Below are 21,862 nucleotides of genomic sequence, written 5' to 3' on the forward strand. Positions count from 1 at the left end.
ATGCAGGGCTGAGCATCCCCAACTATCCCTCTCCTGCTGGGCTGTGGCACCTGTGGGCACAGGCTCCTACCTCTGGGGAAAGGCTATCTGTGTAGCCACAGCAACCTCTGGGGAAAGGCTATCTGTGTAGCTGCAGGCTGATGGCAAGGCACAGGCAGCAGCCAGAGGTCTCGGGGTGCTGGGGAATGCCCCTGAGGAGCAGGATGGTGCTGGAAGGGAACGGCAGCATCACACCTCTAGAGCAGACATCCCACTGTGGTGCTGCCCCTTGCAGGGGCCACTGAGGAGCAGGAGTCAGATGCTGTGAAGCCCAGGACTGCTTGCCTCTTGGAGGGGCAGGAGAGGATCCAATGCTTCCTTTGGGTAGGTGGCACATCATTCTGGGAAGCAAGATGCTCAGCAGCCTTCCTGGCTCAGAGGTGATGGTGTTTCTCGATAGAGCCACTTGTTTATTAAGAATTGTCTTCCTATGAGAATTGTTCCCCCATTACTTTGTTTGCAATTCAGTAGCAAATCCACACTCCCCTCACCAACCTCTCTGCTCTCCTACAAGCTTAGAGCTTGCAGGTTTCACCAGGAGGTCACTACCCTCGTGCAGCTTTGTGTGTTCAGAAACAGGGGTTAGAGAGAAACCCTTGCCATGGGAGTGCTGCTGCAGCAGCAGTGAGGTGCAAACTGAAGCCCATGTTTGAGGGCTGTTTCAACATCCAGATGGACAGGGTTTTAGAAGATGCATCAACATGTGCTGCAGAAGAGAAACCCACAGCCATACACTGAGCTGCCACTGACCTCTCCTGCCCCACATCCTTCAGGGGCTGAGAACAGCATCATGGCACCAAGGCTGTACAGATTACAAAACACAAGTTGCACCATTGAGCTATAATGAAAAAGTCAACTGAAGAAGCCAGGAAAGAGTCTTGGCAATTCATTCAATACTTCTTGGCCACCAAATGCTGCTGAAGGTCCAACTGCCCCAGAGGAATGTGGCAGCAAGTGCCTCCAAGCAGGGACATTGTCCCTGTCTGGCAGTGTTTGCCCTGGTGGGAATCATCTCTGAGGGCAAGCACTGCTCACCCCTCACTCCAACCTCCTGAAACATTATGCAATGTGATACATGATCACAAACAAGATCTAAATACAGCTCTGCAAAGGGTTCAATGCTGCCATAGCAGGGAAGGGAGGACAGAGACCCAATGTCATATCTCCAGCCAAAGGCAGTGACAGGACTGATCGGGGGTTCATGCAGGATGCAGGAGGTCCAGATGCTGCATCCTTGCTCATACAGAGGAATATCCCTCCCACTTCTCTCACCAAATCCATAGACTAGAACAAATCCAATAATCAGCACCCAGAATCACTGTACTGGTCATAAGCCCTCAGCACCATGTGCCCTCTCTGCTCAAGACTCAAGAGCCACAACCATTTTGGCTACCATAAATCAAGGGCAGACACAACAGTACCCACTAGGCTTGAAGGAAGCAGTCAGTGTCAGTAAGACCTGCTCAGGCAGGACCCCTTCATTCCCACCCACCTCCATTTTCTCTTCCACCCTGATGTGCTCAGTACCTGCTCACTTCTCAAAGCCAAAGCTTTAAACCCAACCTCTGTGGTAAATCCACCTTCCCATGGCTTCTTCCCTGAACCGCCTTACTTCCCCCATACCGACCTCAGCTCTTCATGTCCAAGCTCTCCCAAGGAGCATGACCTCAAGAGCCACGATCTGCGTCACTGCTGTGAAGGGTTGAAGCCCTGAAATGTTCCCAAAATCCCCCAGCAGCAGCACCTCCACCCTAGTTGTCTGCTTCAGTAAGCCAGTCACATAGGAAGTGATCAAGGCCAAGTGCATCTCACAGCCAAAAAGCTTTCGTTCTCTTAACACCGCTTATTTTTCTATGCCTATGCTTTGCTGGGATTTTGCAAGGTATGACTAGCAAAAGCTGAAAGGGTTGTGGATGCAGATAGGAAAGGGACAGACTCTCCCAGGAAACCAGTGGGTAACAGCTGGAAAAGCCAAGAACTTTCAGGAGCAAACCCTGCTCCAGCTGTAAAAGGTTTTCAAGCTAAACCCATCACCTGCTTTGGGGAAGAAAGAAGATTGCAAAGGGGGAAAGGTAGTAAAGGTACCGGTTTCTATGAAAAACAGAGTCACAGCCTGTGGAACAAGGGAAAGTGGGGCACTGGGACAAGCACATCCTCCCAAGATCCCTTCGTCAATCCCAACAGGGTGGAAAACAGTTACACATCAGAAATGCTGCAGGGAGCAACAAAGACTTGGCAAGTGTCTCACCAGCTGTGATCAGCTGTGGACAAGGCCCACTAAGAGGCTCACAGCTGAGCAAGGACCATTCTGGTTTCCCACTCCTTTCCCCATCTTTCTCCTGCCATCCACCATGCCGAGTGACAGCACCAGCCAAGGCAGCACTCAGCTCTTCTGTGCTACTTTATCCTCCTCTCACTCCTGAGCTTTAAGAAACGAGCCCAAGGCAATTCTGAAAATTCACTTATCTCAACCTGTAATTGAGAAACCTATTTAATAGTTACTTAAACCCTGAGCAGCTCTGAGCGTGCAGCAGCTGATGAATATGCATGGCATGAGATTTGCATTTCATGGCAGTGTGAAGACAGGATGTCAGGCAAATGAGCTATGAGAAATGTTGCCCATGCAAATGTTCACTGTGCTCTAACTTCGCACTGTAATTCTCATCCTTGAAGCCATTTTTGTCATTCTCTTATTTGCATTGGAAATGTAGTAACAAAATAATGTAACTTCAGAAAATTCGGTCCTGTTTCTATGCAGACAGGATGGATTCTTTAATACATCTGTCATAGAGTGGAGTCCTGAACTAAGAGTGAATAAAAAAATACAGAAGTCCTGCCAAGATCATGCTAGGCCATACAATTCTGGAGGTCTCCAAAACCAGGTCTCCTTCATTTAACTTCCCAACCCTTATCTGAACAAGGCTCGTTGTTGGACAAACCACCATAGAGCTGCAGGAACAGAAAAGCTGCTGTTTTCACTCACAGTTTCATTTTCTTGGTTTTCTGCTTTCAGAAGGGGGACCATGAGCCCAGGACAGCTGACAGCTGCTGTTACCTTCAAGAGAGACTAGGAAACATGCTCATTCAGGTTTTGAGAACATCAGTAAATGGACCAAATATTGAGATACCCATCTTCAGCACTGAATCAGGCTCCAGCATCCCCAATGTAAAAAGTACATGCACCTGCTGGAGCAAGTCCAGAGGAGGCCACAAAGAGGCTCAAAGGGCAGGACCATCTCTCCTATGTGGACAGCTGTTCAGCCCAGAGAAGGCTCCAGGGAGACCTTAGAGCCCTGTCAGAACCGAAAGGGGCTACAAGAGAGGTGGAGAGGAACTTTTTGAACTCAAATAGAGGAGAGGTTTAGATTAGGTATCAGGAAGAAATTCTTCCCTGTGAGGGTGGTGAGGCACTGGCACAGGTTTCCCCAAGCAGCTGTGGCTGCCCAGCCCTAGAAGTGTTCAAGACCAGGCTGGATGGAGCTCTGAGCAACCTGATCTAGGGGAAGGTTGGAACTATATGCTCTTTGAGCTCCTTTCCAACCCAAACCATTACAGAATTCTGAAAAAGAGTTAATACTCCATATTCTCTCATGTTCAGAACAGGTCATATAACTGCAAGAGGTTAAAAACCCCAGACAGAAGTCACCATACCTCACCTGCTGTGGTTGGGCTCCAGGTCACTGGCATCCTTCTCAATTCCAGCAAGCTCTGCCATTTCAAGAGGTCTTTCACTCCTAAATCAAGGACAGCCATCCTCAAGTCATGCTAGTTGAGGGACTGGATTGTAATGTTTTTAAAATACTTTGCAGATGTATATGCTTGATGCAGGGAGATTTTCAGATTCCCTCTGCGATTCATGCACCCAAGAGGCAAACCTCATCTTTGAGGAAGAACCAGGGGAACAAAGTGCCTCTGACCTTAGCTGCCTTCACCCAAGTAAAGGCTGTAGGAGTATGGTACTCATCCACTTGTGACCTACCTTGGGCAGAAAAGTGACTCATTCCATGAACTTGCAGGTAAAACAACGAGTCACCCAATGGCTTTATGAACAGCTGTTTACAGATGCCTTTCAAAACTAACTGCTTGGACAGCAGAGCCTGCAGTACCTGACAGATACTGTCTGTCCTCAGAAACAGAATCAGAGCAACAGTTTGTCATTTATGTCTCTTTTAAAAGCTACTACCTCCCTTCCAAACTGAACTTTTTCAGGAGAACCACAGGTGACAGCAGTGCTGTTTTTTATTAGGCACTCTCTGTTCTGTTAGCAGTCAGAAAGTCAAAGTGTAAAACAAGGTTACACATTGTCCTTTGCATGTAAACACTCCCAAAATGAACTGCTGTTCTCAAACTATTAAGCAATTAACCCTCTACCTGATTTCAGTACATAACCACCACTGTCATTCATTCAGTATTAGCAGTTTGAAGTTATACCACCTAAACTTTTAGCAGCTTCATAAGGTGTTCAGGTGTAGTAGACAACATTCCTATTTTCCCCACAGTACTTTACCACATTTCCCCATTTCCTAAATTTCAAAGTGCAAAGCCCTTTGTTTTCCCCCTTGTCCAAAGCAGCACAATTAACAAGCTTTAAGAGCTGCTATAACAACATGTTCACAAACAACACACCCCTGTAAGCCAGAACAGCTCAGCAAGGTACCATTGCTTGGGGCACCTGGAGCAGATACATGCTGGCAGAGTAAAGGAGGCCAGTTTAAGAAACTACATGAATTTTAGGGCAGCAAACCCCACATTTTCCCCAATACAGACCCTTTTATTAAAGGCTCCCCCCAGCACAGCCGCTGAACGCAGCGGGGAGGGAGGTCAGTTAGTTCAGTGACCACTGGATGTCACTACTGCTTTAACCAAGGACATCGAGGCAGCCTCTCACTGGCACAGGCTGGAAAATTACCCCATAAACGTGAAATAAGTCAGCGTGGACTACCAGGGAGTCAGAAATGAACGCACAGCACCTTGTTTTCACTACACAGAAGTTTATTATGAAAGTTAAACATACAACACAAAAAGTAGCAAAAGCAATCCTGTAGCTTAAGGCAACTCTTACAGGAGATGAATTCAAGAAAGATGATGCAACTTCAGTTTAAATAGAAATTATGAAAAATATCAAATTGCATCAATAACTTAAAATGCACTTTAAAAAGTCTGCACTAACCAGCAGAGGGTAAGGGCTGTGATCTTAATGCCAGCATTAAGATATGGAAAGCAGAATGCTAAATGATGATAGGGAAAGTTCAGTATTTACACAGAGATAGCAACGTTAATATCCGATAGCGTCATTTCCTGTGTACTTATGGTTTAAAACCACGGTCTGAAACGTTAGGAAAACCTTTTAAAATAAATCTTCAGACTATTCCATCAAAAATACACAGATGGCAGAGAAGATCCAAGGCCAGGGATGCGTGCGGACGCATGCGTGTGTCCCTTAAATAACTCTTTGCAGAAACACTTTAGAAAAATTATTTCTTTGGGGGAAGAAGAGCAAGAAGAATACGTGGCCACAGAGTGAAAAAGATTATCTTTCAGGTGAATCACATTTAAATTGAAGTATCAAAATATTTCTATTTGATGACATTCTCACAGTTTACAGTTAACGACATTTTTAAGTGAATGTTAAATATTCATATTATTAACATACAAAGATTCTCCTTCACATTGACATCTGCTTACATTTTTGCAAGACCTCTTTTGCATCAATTGTTTTGCCATTAATGAGGAATGTATAATTGTCTTATTTATAGAATTTAATAAAGATTTGACCGTACCAACCATACAGAGTTTCTACCTTTAAAATAAGTCCTAAAATACTGAAGTCAGATCACTTATTTTAAAAAGGTATTTAAGTGACATTTAATCAATCAGGCTGTACAGGAAGCACCACATTTTAACAAAGCCAAATGACATCATATTTCCAATCAATTTTCTTCACATATTGGATGCAATGAAAACTTTGGAACAAATCCATTCACCATCACCCCAAATAAAACAAGATTAATTCACACATATTAACTCATCCCAAATCTTACCCTGTTAGAAAATGCAATATATACTGCAATGTAGCATTAATTTGCATAAGATTTAACAGAAGTGGCCTGTGTGCAGGATGAGACTTCTGCACACAACCTCATCTCAACTTTTCACCGTTCAGCACAACTTTACAAAAAGCCTAAGATATAAAATATACTTAAAGCAGTTATCTTAAACATGATCTAATACATATCACCTTGGCAGCTGATGACTTTTGTTCCCAGTTTAACACACTGTTGAATCTGATTGTAGAGTTGCAGTATCCCTTTGAAGAACTAGTTAAAAAAATCCCTGAATAAAACAGAAGCCAACCTGCGACTTCTCTGAGTTTCAGTAAAGCACTATATACAGGGTATAACAGCCACCCAAACTCACTTGGTACAGAATAAAATCTAAGACAGATAGTGGGGCAGAATGCATTAATGCACGAAAATATACATTTTAAGATTTCTGTCATTTAAAAAGTGGAACCAATGAATTGTTAGCAGTTAAAAGAATACTGCAACTGTAACGTTTACAAACCCACAAAGTTTGAAAACTGATTCCAACAGCTCAGATTCACTGGGTTTAGCTTGGAAAAAATGCAAAATAATGTCAGCAGTTTTAAGAAGGTCTTGCAAATTGAGGAAAAAAGAAAACTGAAAGAAAGATAAGAATGCGTACCTAAAATAAAGCAGGAGCACAACAAGGACAATCAAAATTCCAAAAGCCCATATTAAAAAATTAAGCTTGGAATGCATTGGCTTCCAGCAGTTTACCAAAAAAAAAATAAATCCATAAAACCAACAAAACAGAGAAGTTCTAAATCTGTAATATCTTGACCTATTTTTAAGTGACAATTTTTATTACAGTTGAGAAAAAAATGGTTTTATAGCTGCATAAGTTTCCATTTCACTAAAATAGTGCCAACAAAAATACGTTTGCATAGAAAAACAAAATTTCAAAATTGCCACTGGCTACATGCTTAAAATGGGAAATGCAGGTATTGTAACATAAACATAGTGCAAACCATGGCAGTTCGTGGTGACTTCGACTGCCGCAGGTCAGGAAACAGACCATAGTATACCCAGTTATCACAGTTTCTGGTCTTTTATTAAATCCTTTGCCAAGTAGAAGCAATGCATGTCTGCAGACCCACGGTGTGTCTGCTGTCGCTGATTAACGTAGTTTGAGATCATCACCACTTCCCAGGTTAGATCCAGGACTAGGGTCTTGCTGTCTTCTTGCCTGCAGTAATAAATACACACTGAGGATCAGAAACTGGTTGGGAATTGATCAGTTCATCTATCAACATGACTAAGACCATAAACAATTTTAAGACAGAAACTTTACAATTCAAGCAGTAATCAAAGCATTAATTTTTAACATCAAAATCATTCCAAAGTTCCCCCTCAATTCAATAACCCCCAGAAGCAAGAGGAAATGATGGATGAAGGCTGTGGACCAGCAGTGTCTGCCTCCCCACGCAGCCTCGGGAGTGAGTGTGCACACATCCATGCACACCTGCACTCTCAGACTGCCTCAGTCCCTCCATCCAGCTTTAAACATCACTTTAGCAATCAGCAAGAGACTTCCAGAATAGTTAGGTAACAATTTTGTGTCTCTTCTCCCAAAATAAATTTTATTTCCTGTGAAATTTCCTTCTGTTAATCTTGACTGTACATGTTTTCACGATGAAGATTTTAGGGAGAAAGGCTACAGTGCAAGGTGGCAGAGTACATCACACCACTTCCCAGTAAATCTCCCCTCGGTATTTTTATGTGGGAAACATTTACTTTAGCTTCTTCTGGAGTCAAGAGACTTATAACACAGTAACACGTGAGCACAATTTAATCTATGGATTGACACACATTTTAACACCTCATAAAAGTTAGGGTTTTGCTACAGCATAACTTTTATCTTTGGTGCACCTGCAAAGTTAGCAAAAACACCAAACTGAGAGAACTCTGAGACTTACAATTGCACTCCTGTATTAAAACAAAAGGAATGTAAGTTCTCCTTTAACTATGTGATTCTGTTAAGCAGTTTGAGTTGAAGGCATCTTAAAGAGGAAATTCAGGATAGGCAGTCATAGCAGTACCAGTCACAGCAAAAGACACAGCTATTTACTTTCTCTACCTGTACCTGTAAAGCTGCTTTCAGGCAGCACACACAAATGCTGCAGGCTAATACTTAAAAACATGGAGATATATATATAAGTTTGACTCTGGGAACAGCCATACATGCTACCTGGTTTTTAAGACATTTTAGTATCAATACTTGCATTTAAGGCTGAGAGTGAACAGCTGGAACCATAGTCTGTAACTACCACACCACCCAAACATTCTCAGCTGGTGGAAGGTGGAACGTATCACTACATTGTGATTTGCTGTGGCTCCATTTGCTTCACTAACTACAATAACCTGCCACGTTCAGGATGTCAAAAAAATGCAAACCAAGTGAGCACCTCTCTCCTCTGAAAGGCTTTGGGTTAAGTTGCTGAATGACCCAGAACAGCCTTAATGCAGCCATTGTACCAGTGACACATGCCCTTCAAGCAATCACCAGGTTGACACCACCACACTGAACAATCAGGGTACTTCACCAAAACCGTGACTAACAGTGACACAAGTGCTGCTCTTTGGTGTTCCCTGAGCTCTTCTGACTCATTTACTGACAGAGGAAGTTTTCCTGCCTGCACAGCAGCTCAGGGGGTGTTGCTGGTCACTCCCAGCCCCTCTGCCATGCACTGCCAACACCACTTTCTCCAATTTAGACTCTTCTTTCTCTTTTCGTTTCTTCCTCCTTTATCCAACATTCCTCTTGTCTGCCTAACTGTATGCTCCCAGTGCAACTGATAGCTGCACCCAGAGAACTGCTGCTTCCTTCTCCTATTTAAAAACTGATTTAAAGTTATGTTTTCCTTTCACGTGCAATAGTCCCACTCTGATGCACATGGGGTTCATTCACTAAATCCCTCTAGTAATCAGCAATCTCTCTAGTAATCAACATGTTTCCAGATCAGACAATTCTCTCCTTAGTTGTCATATTGCCAACGTTGTTTTGGAAACATCTCCACTATCTTAAGTATCACAATTGCTACCTACTATGTTTATGTATCCAGTCCTGCTGTTGGTTGCATTTTAGGTGTTTAGGAGTAAGCCAATCTTTTTGCTCTGTTCCATCTGCACTGGTCCTACTCTGGCTGAAGGAACACTCTGCTTCTCCTACATGCAGGACTCTGCAACCAACCAACACTGCTGCTGAGGCACAAACCCACAGATCTCTCAGTAATCTTTCTGAGGAATCGCATTAAAACAAACAGCTCTAATCACTTACAAAACTGACGATTTTAAGTGCTTGAGGGTGTATTCCTTTCAGCCCTTGAAGCAACTTCTGCAAACTATCCTCTTTGTAGAGAGGCAGAATATTAGAAGACGGAGTTTGAGATTTTCATGTTATTTCCAAAAGCCAAATCATTCAGCTTTGACTATCAAAATCAAGGTGGAAAAGCTAAAGAGGGTAAGCCCACACTTCTTTATTTTAAATGTTCAACAGGAAAGTAAACTGTACTGTAAAGATTTTTCTTGATACAAAATGGTTGTTCAATAAGTCTAAATAGATACTTCCACACTAATTTAAGAGTTGCACCAAGATTAACAAAACAGTAACAGTTCTCCTTTGCATACTTTTCTCCTATTGAACAGACTGTAACAAGATTTCTTCTGGTTTTAGCTGCTGCCTCTTTCTTCTAAAAGGAAACAAAGGCATGCACTGTCTTAAAAACTACTAAAATCTTACTTCTACCAATCTTCTACCATAAACATTTTTACACTTAACTAGAAAAGACCAGCAAGTTAATTGCTGCTACACTACTGCTCTAAAAGAATCAGCATTTCTTCTTCAGAAAACAAATCATACTCACAGCAATTTTACTGTCAAATTTCAGTGAAGACTCCAAGATATGGGCATATGGTTGCATTTATGCTTTGCTTAAAGTGGCCTTTTCTTTCAAAACATATGAAGGAATTTGCATGATTCGTGACCTCATTGCTACTTGCAGAGTTTGCAGAAGCCACTAGTGAACAACTACCAGATTTGGCCTTTCAAGTGATATGCAAAAGGCATGACAAATGACCCTCAAATGTACCAAAGCAGTCATTACAATATCTTACACTAGTCTATGTGGATAAAGGCACAATTTTGCAATTCAGTAACTGGAGATTTACACAAGCAACCACAACATGTTGGAATGACAGCTCTGACTCAGACATGCTCCCCTTTACTTGTGCTATACTGCTGTGCAAGAAGACACACATGTGCAAAACACTGATTCTATCAGTCACCAACCATCCTGCCAAGGCACACGTGCACAGTATATAATAACTACAATTGTGCTTCACATGCTGAAAGAAAAATCTGAAAAATAAAACACACCAGTTAAAGACTGGAGAAATCACCTTGTATGCAGACAGGAAGCACATTGTGGGGCATCAGGCACAGGATGATATTTTTGTCCACTGACAACTGGCAAAATATAACTTTCATAAGAAATGCCACAAGATCCTTAACACTTGCAGAAGGAGTGTGACTACCAGCACGGTAGTATCTGGTAGTTCTCCTCAGTCTATTACAGGAAGCTCAAACTTCCCTTTTATAGATGTAAAATGGCAATTTCCAGACTCCTCTCAATTTGGGGTCCCATCCTCTCAGCATAGCCAATCAATCCTCTGAATTGCAGTATTTGCTGTAATTTTTGAAGTGCATACCTTTCGCTGCCACGCACAAGCACCAGAATTACTCTCAGTGAATAATGAGCTCAGCTTCTCAAGGATTAAGGAAACTTGCTTCAATTAAGAAAGATGCATCTATCTTTGCCATTGGGAAATGGAATACCCTGCCATGAGTCACACATAATGAGCAATGAGAAAACAGTAGTTATTCATCTTTTCTCTACATATTTCTTTTCAGTCAAGTGTGGATTTTAAGTTTGAAGGAGCACTGCTTCACATGTTCTCCATCTGCTCTTTAGCGAAAGGATAACAAGTATTTGCTTGTGAGAAAAACTTGTAAATAGTACACAGATCCTAACAGAGTTGCAGTTTTCCTAAAAATGAATATATTTTAACCAACACTGCCAATTTTCTTTCAAATAACCTGAAACTGAATAGTTAATGTGATGAACACATCGGGAGTTTCAACACCCCAAAATACTTCGCACTCAGCTTTCAGCACACGAAGCCATGCAAATCTTCTGCAATACGGAAGGAATTACAACTGGCCACGAGCCATGTAAAACCTCTAATGCTGGAGATGGTATGATGACCCACTGAAAGAATTGCAGGAACGTATTTGGCAAAAAAACCCCAACAACATTTCAGAGTCTCCTATCACATGCTGTTCTAGATTTATTCATGCTGAACTCATAATGCTGATACCAGGGGGTAATCACATACTGACAAAAAAGAGAAGAGTTACTAACAAAAACATTTTGACTTGAGGTAAACAAAACAGGAAAAAGTGTCCCCTGCAAAACTCTTACACCTGCTCTCTTCAACCCTCTGATGTCTGAGCTTTTTCCAAGCCTAAATATAGGCTAACTGATATGGAGTGAAAGTCATATCAAGAGTATGATGCAGTAATATTTGGATTATATTATGTTTCTTCACAATAAATTAGATAGCTTGAAATCACCAAATCATTAACTTTTATTGTTGATTCTTTTGAACAAAGGTCCACATTGGAGACTTCACATCTGGGCCACATAAGAAAAACAAATCTGAGAATAAAGGCATTTAAGGAAGGTGGTACATAAGCAGTTCCTCCAGCAGCCAAGACAGTCAGACATCATCCTCCTCCTCCAGCCACTCAATCCTGACCCATGTTGTAGTGGATCGTGCTTTCAACTGCCAACAAAACTCCTTAAACTGACTTTGGAAAGCATCTGTAACTACCCCCTTCCCCTGCACGTTCTGAGGCTTCCAACATACCTAAGGAAACCAACCCCTCTCACCACACGAGCTCATCAGGAAAAGATAACACAGTCCCACAGTGTGGTTTACACGATAGCTCTGAGAAAGCAGAACTGGGAAAGCTGGAAGTAAGTTTAAAAAGGATGGACAGGGTTGCCATGAAGATCGTCCTCCCTCTCGATGAATCACTTGAAAACAGCAGGGAAAATTGGGACCTCTGAGTATTAGGCAGTGGAATGACAAGTACAACCATATCCACTGCATATGTAACTGGGGACACTGGTGAAGAGGAGAGAGGGAAGAGGGAGCTAACTTGAAGAAGGGCTGCCACAAAGAGTAGCCAATATCAAGTCTCTTCATGGACAACTCCACTGCAATTCTTTAACTGGATTCTGGCAGCTCAGTCCCACCGAAACAGACAGAGCAGATGCATTATGTGCCTTGGCATCCGCCATCTATAATTTACTAAATAAGTGAAAAAAATCAGGCTATGTTACGAAAAACTAAACAGTGAACATTTGGATTCTCTTAGAAAGATTGTCAACCTCCTGAAAAGGGATTTTTTAAAAAAAGCAACAAACCAAACCTGAGAATACATTGCAGATACTTTTCTAAAAAGCATATAACCACAGGATAAAATCCACCCAAACAAAAAAAAAAAAAAAAAAAAACAAAAAACAAACCCCCAAAAACCCTAAAATAAAGAAAGCAACACTCAGGAAAATGACCAGTTGCAATCCAGCACACCTCCACATCAGTCCTGCTAACTGAGGCAGACCCACAGCAAGAAAAGCAATGAACTGAAAGCTCTTCTTTGAGCTGCTGGTTAATAACAGCCTCTCTCAACTTCCTTGGCCGTGGCTACAGCCTGAGGAAGCTTTCAGGACCCACATGCTTTCAGGTCTCTGTGGGACTTGCAAAGAGACTCTCAATCTTCACTTCTCAGAACAACTTTAGCTACAGCAGCATCACCACTGCATATAGCATCTACAGGCCAGTGGCAGTCAGAAGGGGATATGATTTTTACCACGTTCCTGACAGACACAGCTAGCAGTATGAGACTTTGTAGCCTGTATCCAGTCTCTGCAGTTGCTTGGCTTGCTGGCCATAACATCCATTTTGCTGTCACCTCTCCTTTTCACTGAACCTGGGAAGAAGTAGCCTTGACCTTTCTTAATTATGATGTCAAGCACCACTTAAATTATGCAAATAATGGAAAACAAGTCTCTCAAATTTGGCAAGAGATCTGGATGTTAGAACGATTAATGCCATGAACTCTATACCTAATGCTGTTTTTCATTCCTGCATCCATTCTGATCATCTTTCAAGCTCACTGAAAGTCAAAATAAACAATTTTCTTGAGGTAGAAGTCATTTGGCACCTACCTCTATCAAGACTTCATTTAACTCCCAACTGTCTGCTTCCTAGAAACAGAGTACCCCACTAAAAACACACACCAGCTGTGTTACCTGCCAAGCCTGTGCTCCCACCAGCAGCTGGAGAGCTGCAGAGCACGAGCAGGCCAAGCAGCACATCTGCTTACTGACCCTGATGCATTCTCACCTGAAATCTTTGCAATGATTGTATCTTTGTTTAAAAGCTGTTATGAAGGTAATGACTCTGGTGCAACACACTAATAACTGGTTCAAAGTAACAGCGAGTCAAGAAAGGAAAAAGCACAGCAAGAGTACACAGCTCTGAAGAGCTTTGAGTAGAGATGAAAATTTTTACTTTTATGCGAAAAGTTCTTTTCCAAGGGACAAAAAGCTTGAAATGGTCCCTTTTAGAAAGTACTGTTTGAAGGCTGGTATAAAGGTTATAAATTTATAATTAATATTGATTGCCTCCAGACAGTATTCCTCTGTTGCTCAGCCCCTTTCTAACCTTCATTGACTGAAAGAAGACGCTTATATTACAGTATTCCCTGATTTGCAAGATTGATCTCCTCCGTCCTACAGTCAGAATTGATCCTGCACAGCACAAATTGTTTTCCTGATATATGCATTCCATAGCACTTTTACACAAACAGCAGCTATTTAAGTTCTTGTGAAGCAAACCAGTCATAACATTACTGTACTCACTCTGGAGAACCTTTCGAGGCAACACCTATCCACACACCCACTCCAGGGCCTCTTTCTAAATTGTGCTGTATTCACCCTGAATAAAAACAATTTCCCCCTATTTATGCTTCTATACACACACAAGCATATACCAAGTCTACCTTACCCACTGCGTAAGAAAAAAAAAACTAATAAAAAATTAAAAAATCAACAGTTTGGGTTTCTTTCATATCCAAAAAGCTGTATTAAAGGTTATACTATTTTTATGTCATTGTCAATTTGGAGAGTACACGCCACAGTAAGTATTCATTAATTTAATTCCAGATTAATTTTTGAAGGAAAAAGAACTTAATTAAGAGTTTGAGGAGAAAAAACTAATTTTAAAGCCCCAAAATTAAAAAATGCCCAAAACTAAAACCCCACAGACTTATTGTAATACTGTACTTTCTTCTGAACCTAGTTATAGTTGACAAAAATACTTATAAATAGTGAGAGCATTTATTTAGACTACAAGTTTCATCTTAAAAAGAAAAATAAGAAAGAAGGGAGAATATTTTCACTGTCTAAAAGCTTGGAAGAACACGAAAGTCAGTCCTACTGCTTGAATTTGTTTCGACTGTAAATTGTTTACATTTCTGTAGCAAAATCCTGTTTGTTTGGGTTTTTAACAGTTCACAACTTCAGCACAATTAAAGGAAACACATCTTGCCCGTTTTAACTCAGAATTCCCAACAACCAACCAAAACCTGTAAAATCCTAGGGCAGGACTGAGTATCTAAAATTTAGGTAAATCTTCCTGCAGCAGTTTTTAAGGGTGGGGTTGGTGGGTTTTTTGAAGCTTTGTATTGAGTGGGATTGCTACTGGAAGAAACAAAAAGTCTCAACACAGGCTTTTTTTCCATCAAAATGAAGGTTTTTAAAATGGGCATTTAATGCAGTTTCCTAAAATGGCTCTGCTTAGCCATTAATGTAATTTATATTTAGCACAAGACCACAGACAGATTGCTAGACTAGACTGTTTCGGGGACGAGCAAACCACTCTGCCTCTTTACTCACAGTGCTGCTAAAATAAAGAGCATGGCAGTAACATGGGAAATGAACACAAAGTAGAAAAATATGACATTTCAAAAATCCTGGTTGAAGAAATTGCATTGGAAGACTAAGAACAGATCCAACCCATCCCCAAGCCAAGCAAATGGAACATCCTCAGCCAAGCTCAAGAGTAACTCAGTAGGACAAACTGTGCTCTCAAACAGATCACTTTCAAGTTTGAAATGATAGTTTGTCTATACTAAACAAACCTTCACAAAAAACCCAAACAACTCTACATGCAGACAGCAACACACCAGGCAACCTCTTCTCTCTACCCATCCCTTGAAAATCCAGCACTCCGTGCTCCAGCAAAGAGCTGGCAGGAGGCACTTGCTTGCAGCCTCTCTGGACATTAAATTCAATGTATTCTGATTTCACATAGTAGGGGCTGTTTAAATCTCTCCAAGCCATTCTGGACAGTATAACACATTTTTGCATCATGCTACTTTGGCCAGGAGACTGAATAAAAAGCAAAAGTTTTTACAGGAAAATTCAAGCACCTCTAGACAACAATCTCACAGTAATTTCTGCAGAACATTTCTTATCCTGACACTGAACTCTGGTCATTCATAGTGAAACCACACCAAACAGAAGAGACATTTGTACTGACTCTCTCAACCAAGACACAAGGAGAGAAAAGAGACAGTGAAAATTGAACATCTGCCTCACAAACATCCCTTTAATCTCCTCACTCTCTTCTATTAGTTTGGCAAAGGGAAATGTACAAATGCTTCAAGTTCATATACCTGTTCAGAGGCATCAGTACCAGAACACATGCCTAAAGCAAAGCCTTGGACTAAGTTCGCCTGGTGTAGCACTTGCTCATGGAAAGAGAACTTTGCCTTCAACTGGTATTAAGCCATTAAATTATGAACTTCTGACAAGCAGCTCAGTGTTCCTCAACTTCATGAGCTCCCATCATTGTTTTGTTTTTTTTTACAATAGCCTTTAACTGGGGATAAGGTCTTTCTTCATGTGTATCACTAAACGTTCACAGTCTCTGTATTCCAACATTTTTGTAAAAGTAAAAGCCGCTGGAATACATGATTAATTTTGAAGGCACTAAGAACACTAACTGACTTCAAAAGCATCTTTGAAACAAAAGAAACCTGAACAGTGAGGCAGAATTTGTGGTATCTGATGCACCCAAGCTACACAGGTTGATATCAAAATTCAGAAGCATCTTGTATTCAAAACACACTATGTTAAAAATGCACCAGAATGCAGTTCAACTCAGAGGTGCTTAAAAACTTCAGTGGAAATTCCTAAACCCACCCACACCCAATTTACATTAGAGGAATGCTGTAATTGCACAAAAACACTATCACCTTTGGAAAGTCAAGCACAACCCAACTCAGATTCTGCCCTCAGATGCAAAGAATATTTATTAAAATAAAGTTCTGGTGTGTTAATGTACTCGTCAATGGAATGATGAAAAGAAGGCAAACAAACCTGGCAGCACCCTGGAAGGGTTTTGTTGGTTTGGTTTGGGGCTTTTTTTAAGGATACTTCAAAATGAAAATTAGTGATTATTTCTAAATTGTCACTGCAATTGCTATTTTTCCCCCCCCAAGTGTCCAACTGCCCCATACAAGCCATTTTAACTGCTTTCAACAACTTATCACTGATCACTCCTATGCAAGGATATACCACTTAGTTTAAGTCTACAGAGAGACTTAGTACAGGCAATCTTTTCTACCCAGAAAGCTGTATAAATAAAGAATAGAATCTGATCATTTTCATATGCTGCCAGGCTTTGGATGGATAAATGTTTCCAAAGAGCTGGCGCCTCTCTTTGGGCAGGAGTGGGTGGAATATTGCAGGATTCCCTTTCCCTCCCCCACTGAAGCAGAATCTGGTCTCTATTAAAGGCATTTCGGCTGTAATTCTACTGTCAGAAATATCCTGATTTTATACAGTGTTGCAATTCCTCAAACCGTCATTAACACTGATGAGATCCTGTTCCACATCTGCCAATTCTAAGTTTTACTGTCCACACCAAGCTTGGCACAAAAGAAAAAGCTTCAGTTTTAGTAATGATGAAAGATGTATAGAGATCATGTTAAAAAGATTTTGAGAGTTATCTTCATCTGTGTGTAGCATAACATAGATAAAAATTCACTCAGCACACTTATACCTAACCTCTTTTTTATAAAAAAGACTTCAATTACCATCTCTGTAGTGCAACAAAAGATGTTATTTGCCCTACTGAAATCGCACAAATAGTACACAGAGCAGTCTGGGTTAAGGTTTTTACAGCTGTCAGCAATGCAATCATCAGAAAGGTGCAACCAACAAACTGTATTTCCAAGCTGAATGAGCATATCAGCACTGGAAAATTCAATACAGGCCACAAATACAACAAACATGGGAATGCACATTTATGCATGACTTTCTATTGAGAATTCAACATCAGAACACTAAGTGCTTACTGATTAAAGGTCATTTGACTCTGCCCAAAAGCTGCATTAGTGTGAAAATCAGGAAAACAATGAATGGTCTGGAAAACTGATTCCTCTTTAGGAGTGCATTGTAAGTCTATCTCTGCTCTCTCCACTGTCCCACCCCAAAGGATCACAATTTTTATGCAGTCTTAAGATATAGAATCCAAAACCTCATCTGTAAACATTTCAGATACATGTTCATGTACATCTTACTCCAAACACACAAATGAAAACTGAAATGTAAAAATCAATTATAGATCTTTTGGTTAGACATATTAAACATGCACAGTGAAATAAATAACAAAGTATGTATAACAGTGTATTGCAATTACTAAAAATCTGTATTTGAGATCACAAAAATGTGAAGCACCTTTTGACAATGCTTTTCATTCTGCTTAAACATATTTCAAATCAGTAATTTTTCCTTTTCTTCCTTTCTGTAGGTGACTTCCACCAGTGTTTTAGAGCTGGCACAACAACTATTGTTGTTTTGAGAGAGAATGAGTACTACAGCTAATAAGGACATCATTTAATAACTGCCTGCTGCCTTATTAAAAGCCAGAATCTTTTCAGAAGTTACTGAATCCAGCTCCTGCAGACAGCCAGGGATGCTGATTTCTGTGTCTCAGTGTCACAAGTTTTGATGCCTGTCAGGAAGCCCTAGATGCTCATTATTACCTCGATCTTACTGTAAATTGAAAGATTTTTTTGCACAGCCTAGCTGCAAGTGTTTTCTACACTTGCAGGAAAGAGTAAGTCTTTCAGAACTCCAGAAGCTATTTCAGGAAGCCTCATTCTTTTTTAACCTCCAGCATTCAGTATGCACGTGGCTTCTTCTCTGTAATAACAGGAGTGGGAATGCACAGTATAAGGAAAATCAATCAAGAAAAGCTTTAAGTAAATTGAGGTCAAAGACATAAGGCCAGACCTAAAGTTCCTACTGTATTGTTCAAATTAAGGCAGGCTGACACAGATCTCCATGAACAGCTTTAAGTTAATTTTACCTTTCTTCTGAACTGAACTGACAAGGAGATTGCAGCTATGCTGTGACAAAAACATTCAGGTAATCCAGCTGTTGCTCCAAGGATCCAGTGGTAGTGAGGCCTCCAAAGCAAAGATTTTACCTCTGCTACAGCTGACAGCTGACATCTGACCTGGCTGCAGCAGTGTTTGCAAGGAGTCATACTCCAGCCAGCCCTTCAAAGTGAGGGATATTATTCTCTCTGCCTTTTCCCCTCTCATTCTCATGCTCAGTGTCTTCCAATTGTACTTGGAAGGGAAGAGTCTGTCTCATCACTTCAATTATCAGAAAGGATGCCAAAAGAAAAGTAGTTTTGCAATAAGAATAATCAAATTTTCTAAAAACCAAAGAACCAGCAGATTGATCACATTTGATTATGGTACAGCCAGGCTGTACTGATGAAGCAGGAAGTAAGAAACAGCATTAGTAAGGGAAAGAAATTCAAAGTGTTTCTGTTTTCTCCCTATTCTCTGCCTGACCTACAGCCTGCCTTAACTTGCCAACTCCCCTTACGTATTATTACTCGTCCTCTTACAGGTCCTGCCTTTCTGACATCTCAAAGCAGCTGGTTTGCATTCCCTTTCCTGGCTCCTCTTTTCTTGATCCCAGTAATTTCTGCTCTCATCAAGAAAGAACAAGATTCAAGACTGGGGCCCTGAAGAAGCAAAGAAAATGACGGGGAACTACACCAGTGAAACAGAGAGGAGCAAGGCACCCTGCCAGTAAGAAAAGGGTGAGAGGACAATAAAACTAGCCTGTACAAGAAAGCAGATTGTGGTCTCTGATTAAATTCACTGGTAACATTTCCCACAACATGGAGTAGCAAGCTCCAAAATTACGTGCCCGCAGCTCCCAAAGCCTTCCCTGTGTTCACGAGAAATGCATGGGGCAAAAGATCACTCTCTCTGCTATTAAAGTATCATTTTAGAAGAGAGATGGCAGCTCTGTGAGCAAACGTGTCCTTACAGCTCAATACCCACAGAAAAGGCCATCTACAGAAAGGAAGAAAGGACAAAAATCAGAGAATTCTTATCAAAACTTTAAAAACTTGAAATCCATTTTACAAGCGTTAAAAAAATGCAATTTTTACATAACAACATCAAACAGCAAACAGAAAATACACAACATTGAACAAACAGACAAATAAACGGAAACAATCTTAAGTTTTGGGAAAGTACTAACCAGTTACTGACAGCAGCTGTGAAACCCTCACCTCCATTTCCTCCCGATGAGACCTGTCTCTATCCTCGAACTCACGAGTTCTTCGCCGAGCCTCTTCGAAGGCTTGTTGTGCCAATGCATCCTCCTGCTACCAAACAAAACACAGAGTGACAAAACATGCTACCCTCACTCCTACCAGATCACATTTCTTTTGAATATTAAGGATCACTTGGCAGCAAAGTCAAGTATGTCCTACAGAACCAGCCAGAACACAGACAAGTTCCAGCAGAAGCCAATACAGGTTAATGTAATACTACTCACCTTCACTACAGAGGTACAGATAACCAAAGCTGGATGCAGCTACCACTAAAATACATTTTCAAAGGAGAGCTGATTTTCCAAAGTAGTTTAAATGCTGCTGGTTTGTTTTTTGTTGTTTTTTTTTAAAGCCAGGAATTCTCAAAAGTTATGTGAAAAAGGCAATACAATTTATCCTCCTTAAAAAAGTCATTTTAAAGACAGCATTCACAGGTATATCTAGGCAGAGTCCACTAGCACCACTCTATAAACAATGGCAATTTAATTCCCTTGAATTGCAAAAAAAAAATAATCTAAGTTACAAACAAAATAAAATCTTAATGTTATCAAAAGCTGCTGCAGGTGCATTAGTATGAACACTCTTAATCCATATGTACCAATGTTTGTATTATTTAAATTTAGATGCATAAGAAAATGCAAAGCAGAAATTACTCCTAGACTAATGTGCACACATTCCCATATAATGGAGGAGAAACCTGCAGCTCTATTGTTTTCAGCAATGGCTTATGCAAAGAAATAGATTTAATAAATTAACACTCAGAAAAAAATCTCCTTCAAACAGTATTTTCTATTAGAAAATGTTTTAAATAAAGTATATAAATAGTAAGTCATTACTAACTGGGTGAGAAATTATTTCTCTTAAGAGATCTTCTAACACCTATTTTGCTCAGAATGAAAATAGATGTCTCTGTTTCCCACCAGAACTTTAGACTTGACACTTCTGTTCTGAAAGTTTGAAAGAGGTTCCACAAATCACTAAGGGATAAATTGTATTGGTTCTCCCTCCTCCTAACTCTTCAACTGCATCTACTACTGCCTCTACTTAAGAGTCCCACATACATGCAAACATTATTTTGAAGTTGATAATTTTACAAAGAGCTAACCTTGACTGTTAGAGGACATAAACATGTTGAGAGCCCAACTACATTTTAATACACCTAGGGATTAAGTGCATAAATTTTTTAATTTAAGATAAAGCATCCCTAGCCTGAGAAAATGTTAAATTGCCTTTTTTGCCTTGGGCACAACCGTGGGCCCTGGAGCTGCTCTGTGAAATGATGTGAATGAGCTCCCTGGCGGCCCAAGGCACTGAAACACAAACAGCTGCCAACCCTTAACTGCCCAGACAGGTCCCCAGAAAGGCAATGTTTAAAGCTGCCAACAAGATAACATTTTAACACTTCCTACTATTTTTAAGAGAAGAATTTGGCCCTTTATAGCTATCTTAATATTCACGCAATGCATAGCAACCAAGGTCAGACAGCGGAAAGTGAGTTTGTTCTTAATAATGCAGAAGGATAGAGATAAGTTGTCTCCCAGCTGGCTACAGAAAAGCTGCCTTATTTCTAATTTACAGAAGATATGTATGTCTTTATTACTTTTTTTTAACAGACTTGAATAAAAGCAGATTCATTTTTTTTAATCAAAGATTTTTGCATTTTACCGTCATTTAAAGTGGTCACAAACCAAAAGGCTGATAGATAGCCTCAGCCACAATATTTTAAAGAAATGGTCATAAGCAAGAGAAACTAAATTAGAAATTCATGGGGGAAAAAAAAAAAATCAGTATGTTGACATTCAGAATGAAGACATGTTGACAGCTCAACCACTGGTTTACTAATGTCTGAGAAATGGAAAAAAACCATCAGAACTTGTTTTTAGTTAAAAAAAAAATAAAATTCTGCTCTACTCTTGGTGATGCATCATAACAAATTAACCTACAGTTCAGTCTTG

The 21,862-nt window shown here is 40.5% G+C and overlaps 1 protein-coding gene across 1 annotated transcript in view; it reads right to left on the bottom strand.

Annotated features, from left to right (window-relative positions):
- Positions 1–6,362: 6,362 nt before the first annotated feature.
- Positions 6,363–21,862, bottom strand: part of CBFB (core-binding factor, beta subunit) — a gene marked incomplete at its 5' end in the record, with an annotated part of 34,718 nt that continues 19,218 nt past the window's right edge. Inside the window, 2 exons of the mRNA XM_009084298.1 lie at positions 6,363–7,308; positions 19,863–19,958. Coding sequence (XP_009082546.1) covers positions 7,240–7,308; positions 19,863–19,958 — 165 coding nt within the window. The remainder of the gene's footprint in view (positions 7,309–19,862; positions 19,959–21,862) is intronic.

Source organism: Acanthisitta chloris, unplaced genomic scaffold, assembly GCF_000695815.1.
Source record: "Acanthisitta chloris isolate BGI_N310 unplaced genomic scaffold, ASM69581v1 scaffold24460, whole genome shotgun sequence".
In the NCBI taxonomy this organism is placed as follows: domain Eukaryota; kingdom Metazoa; phylum Chordata; class Aves; order Passeriformes; family Acanthisittidae; genus Acanthisitta; species Acanthisitta chloris.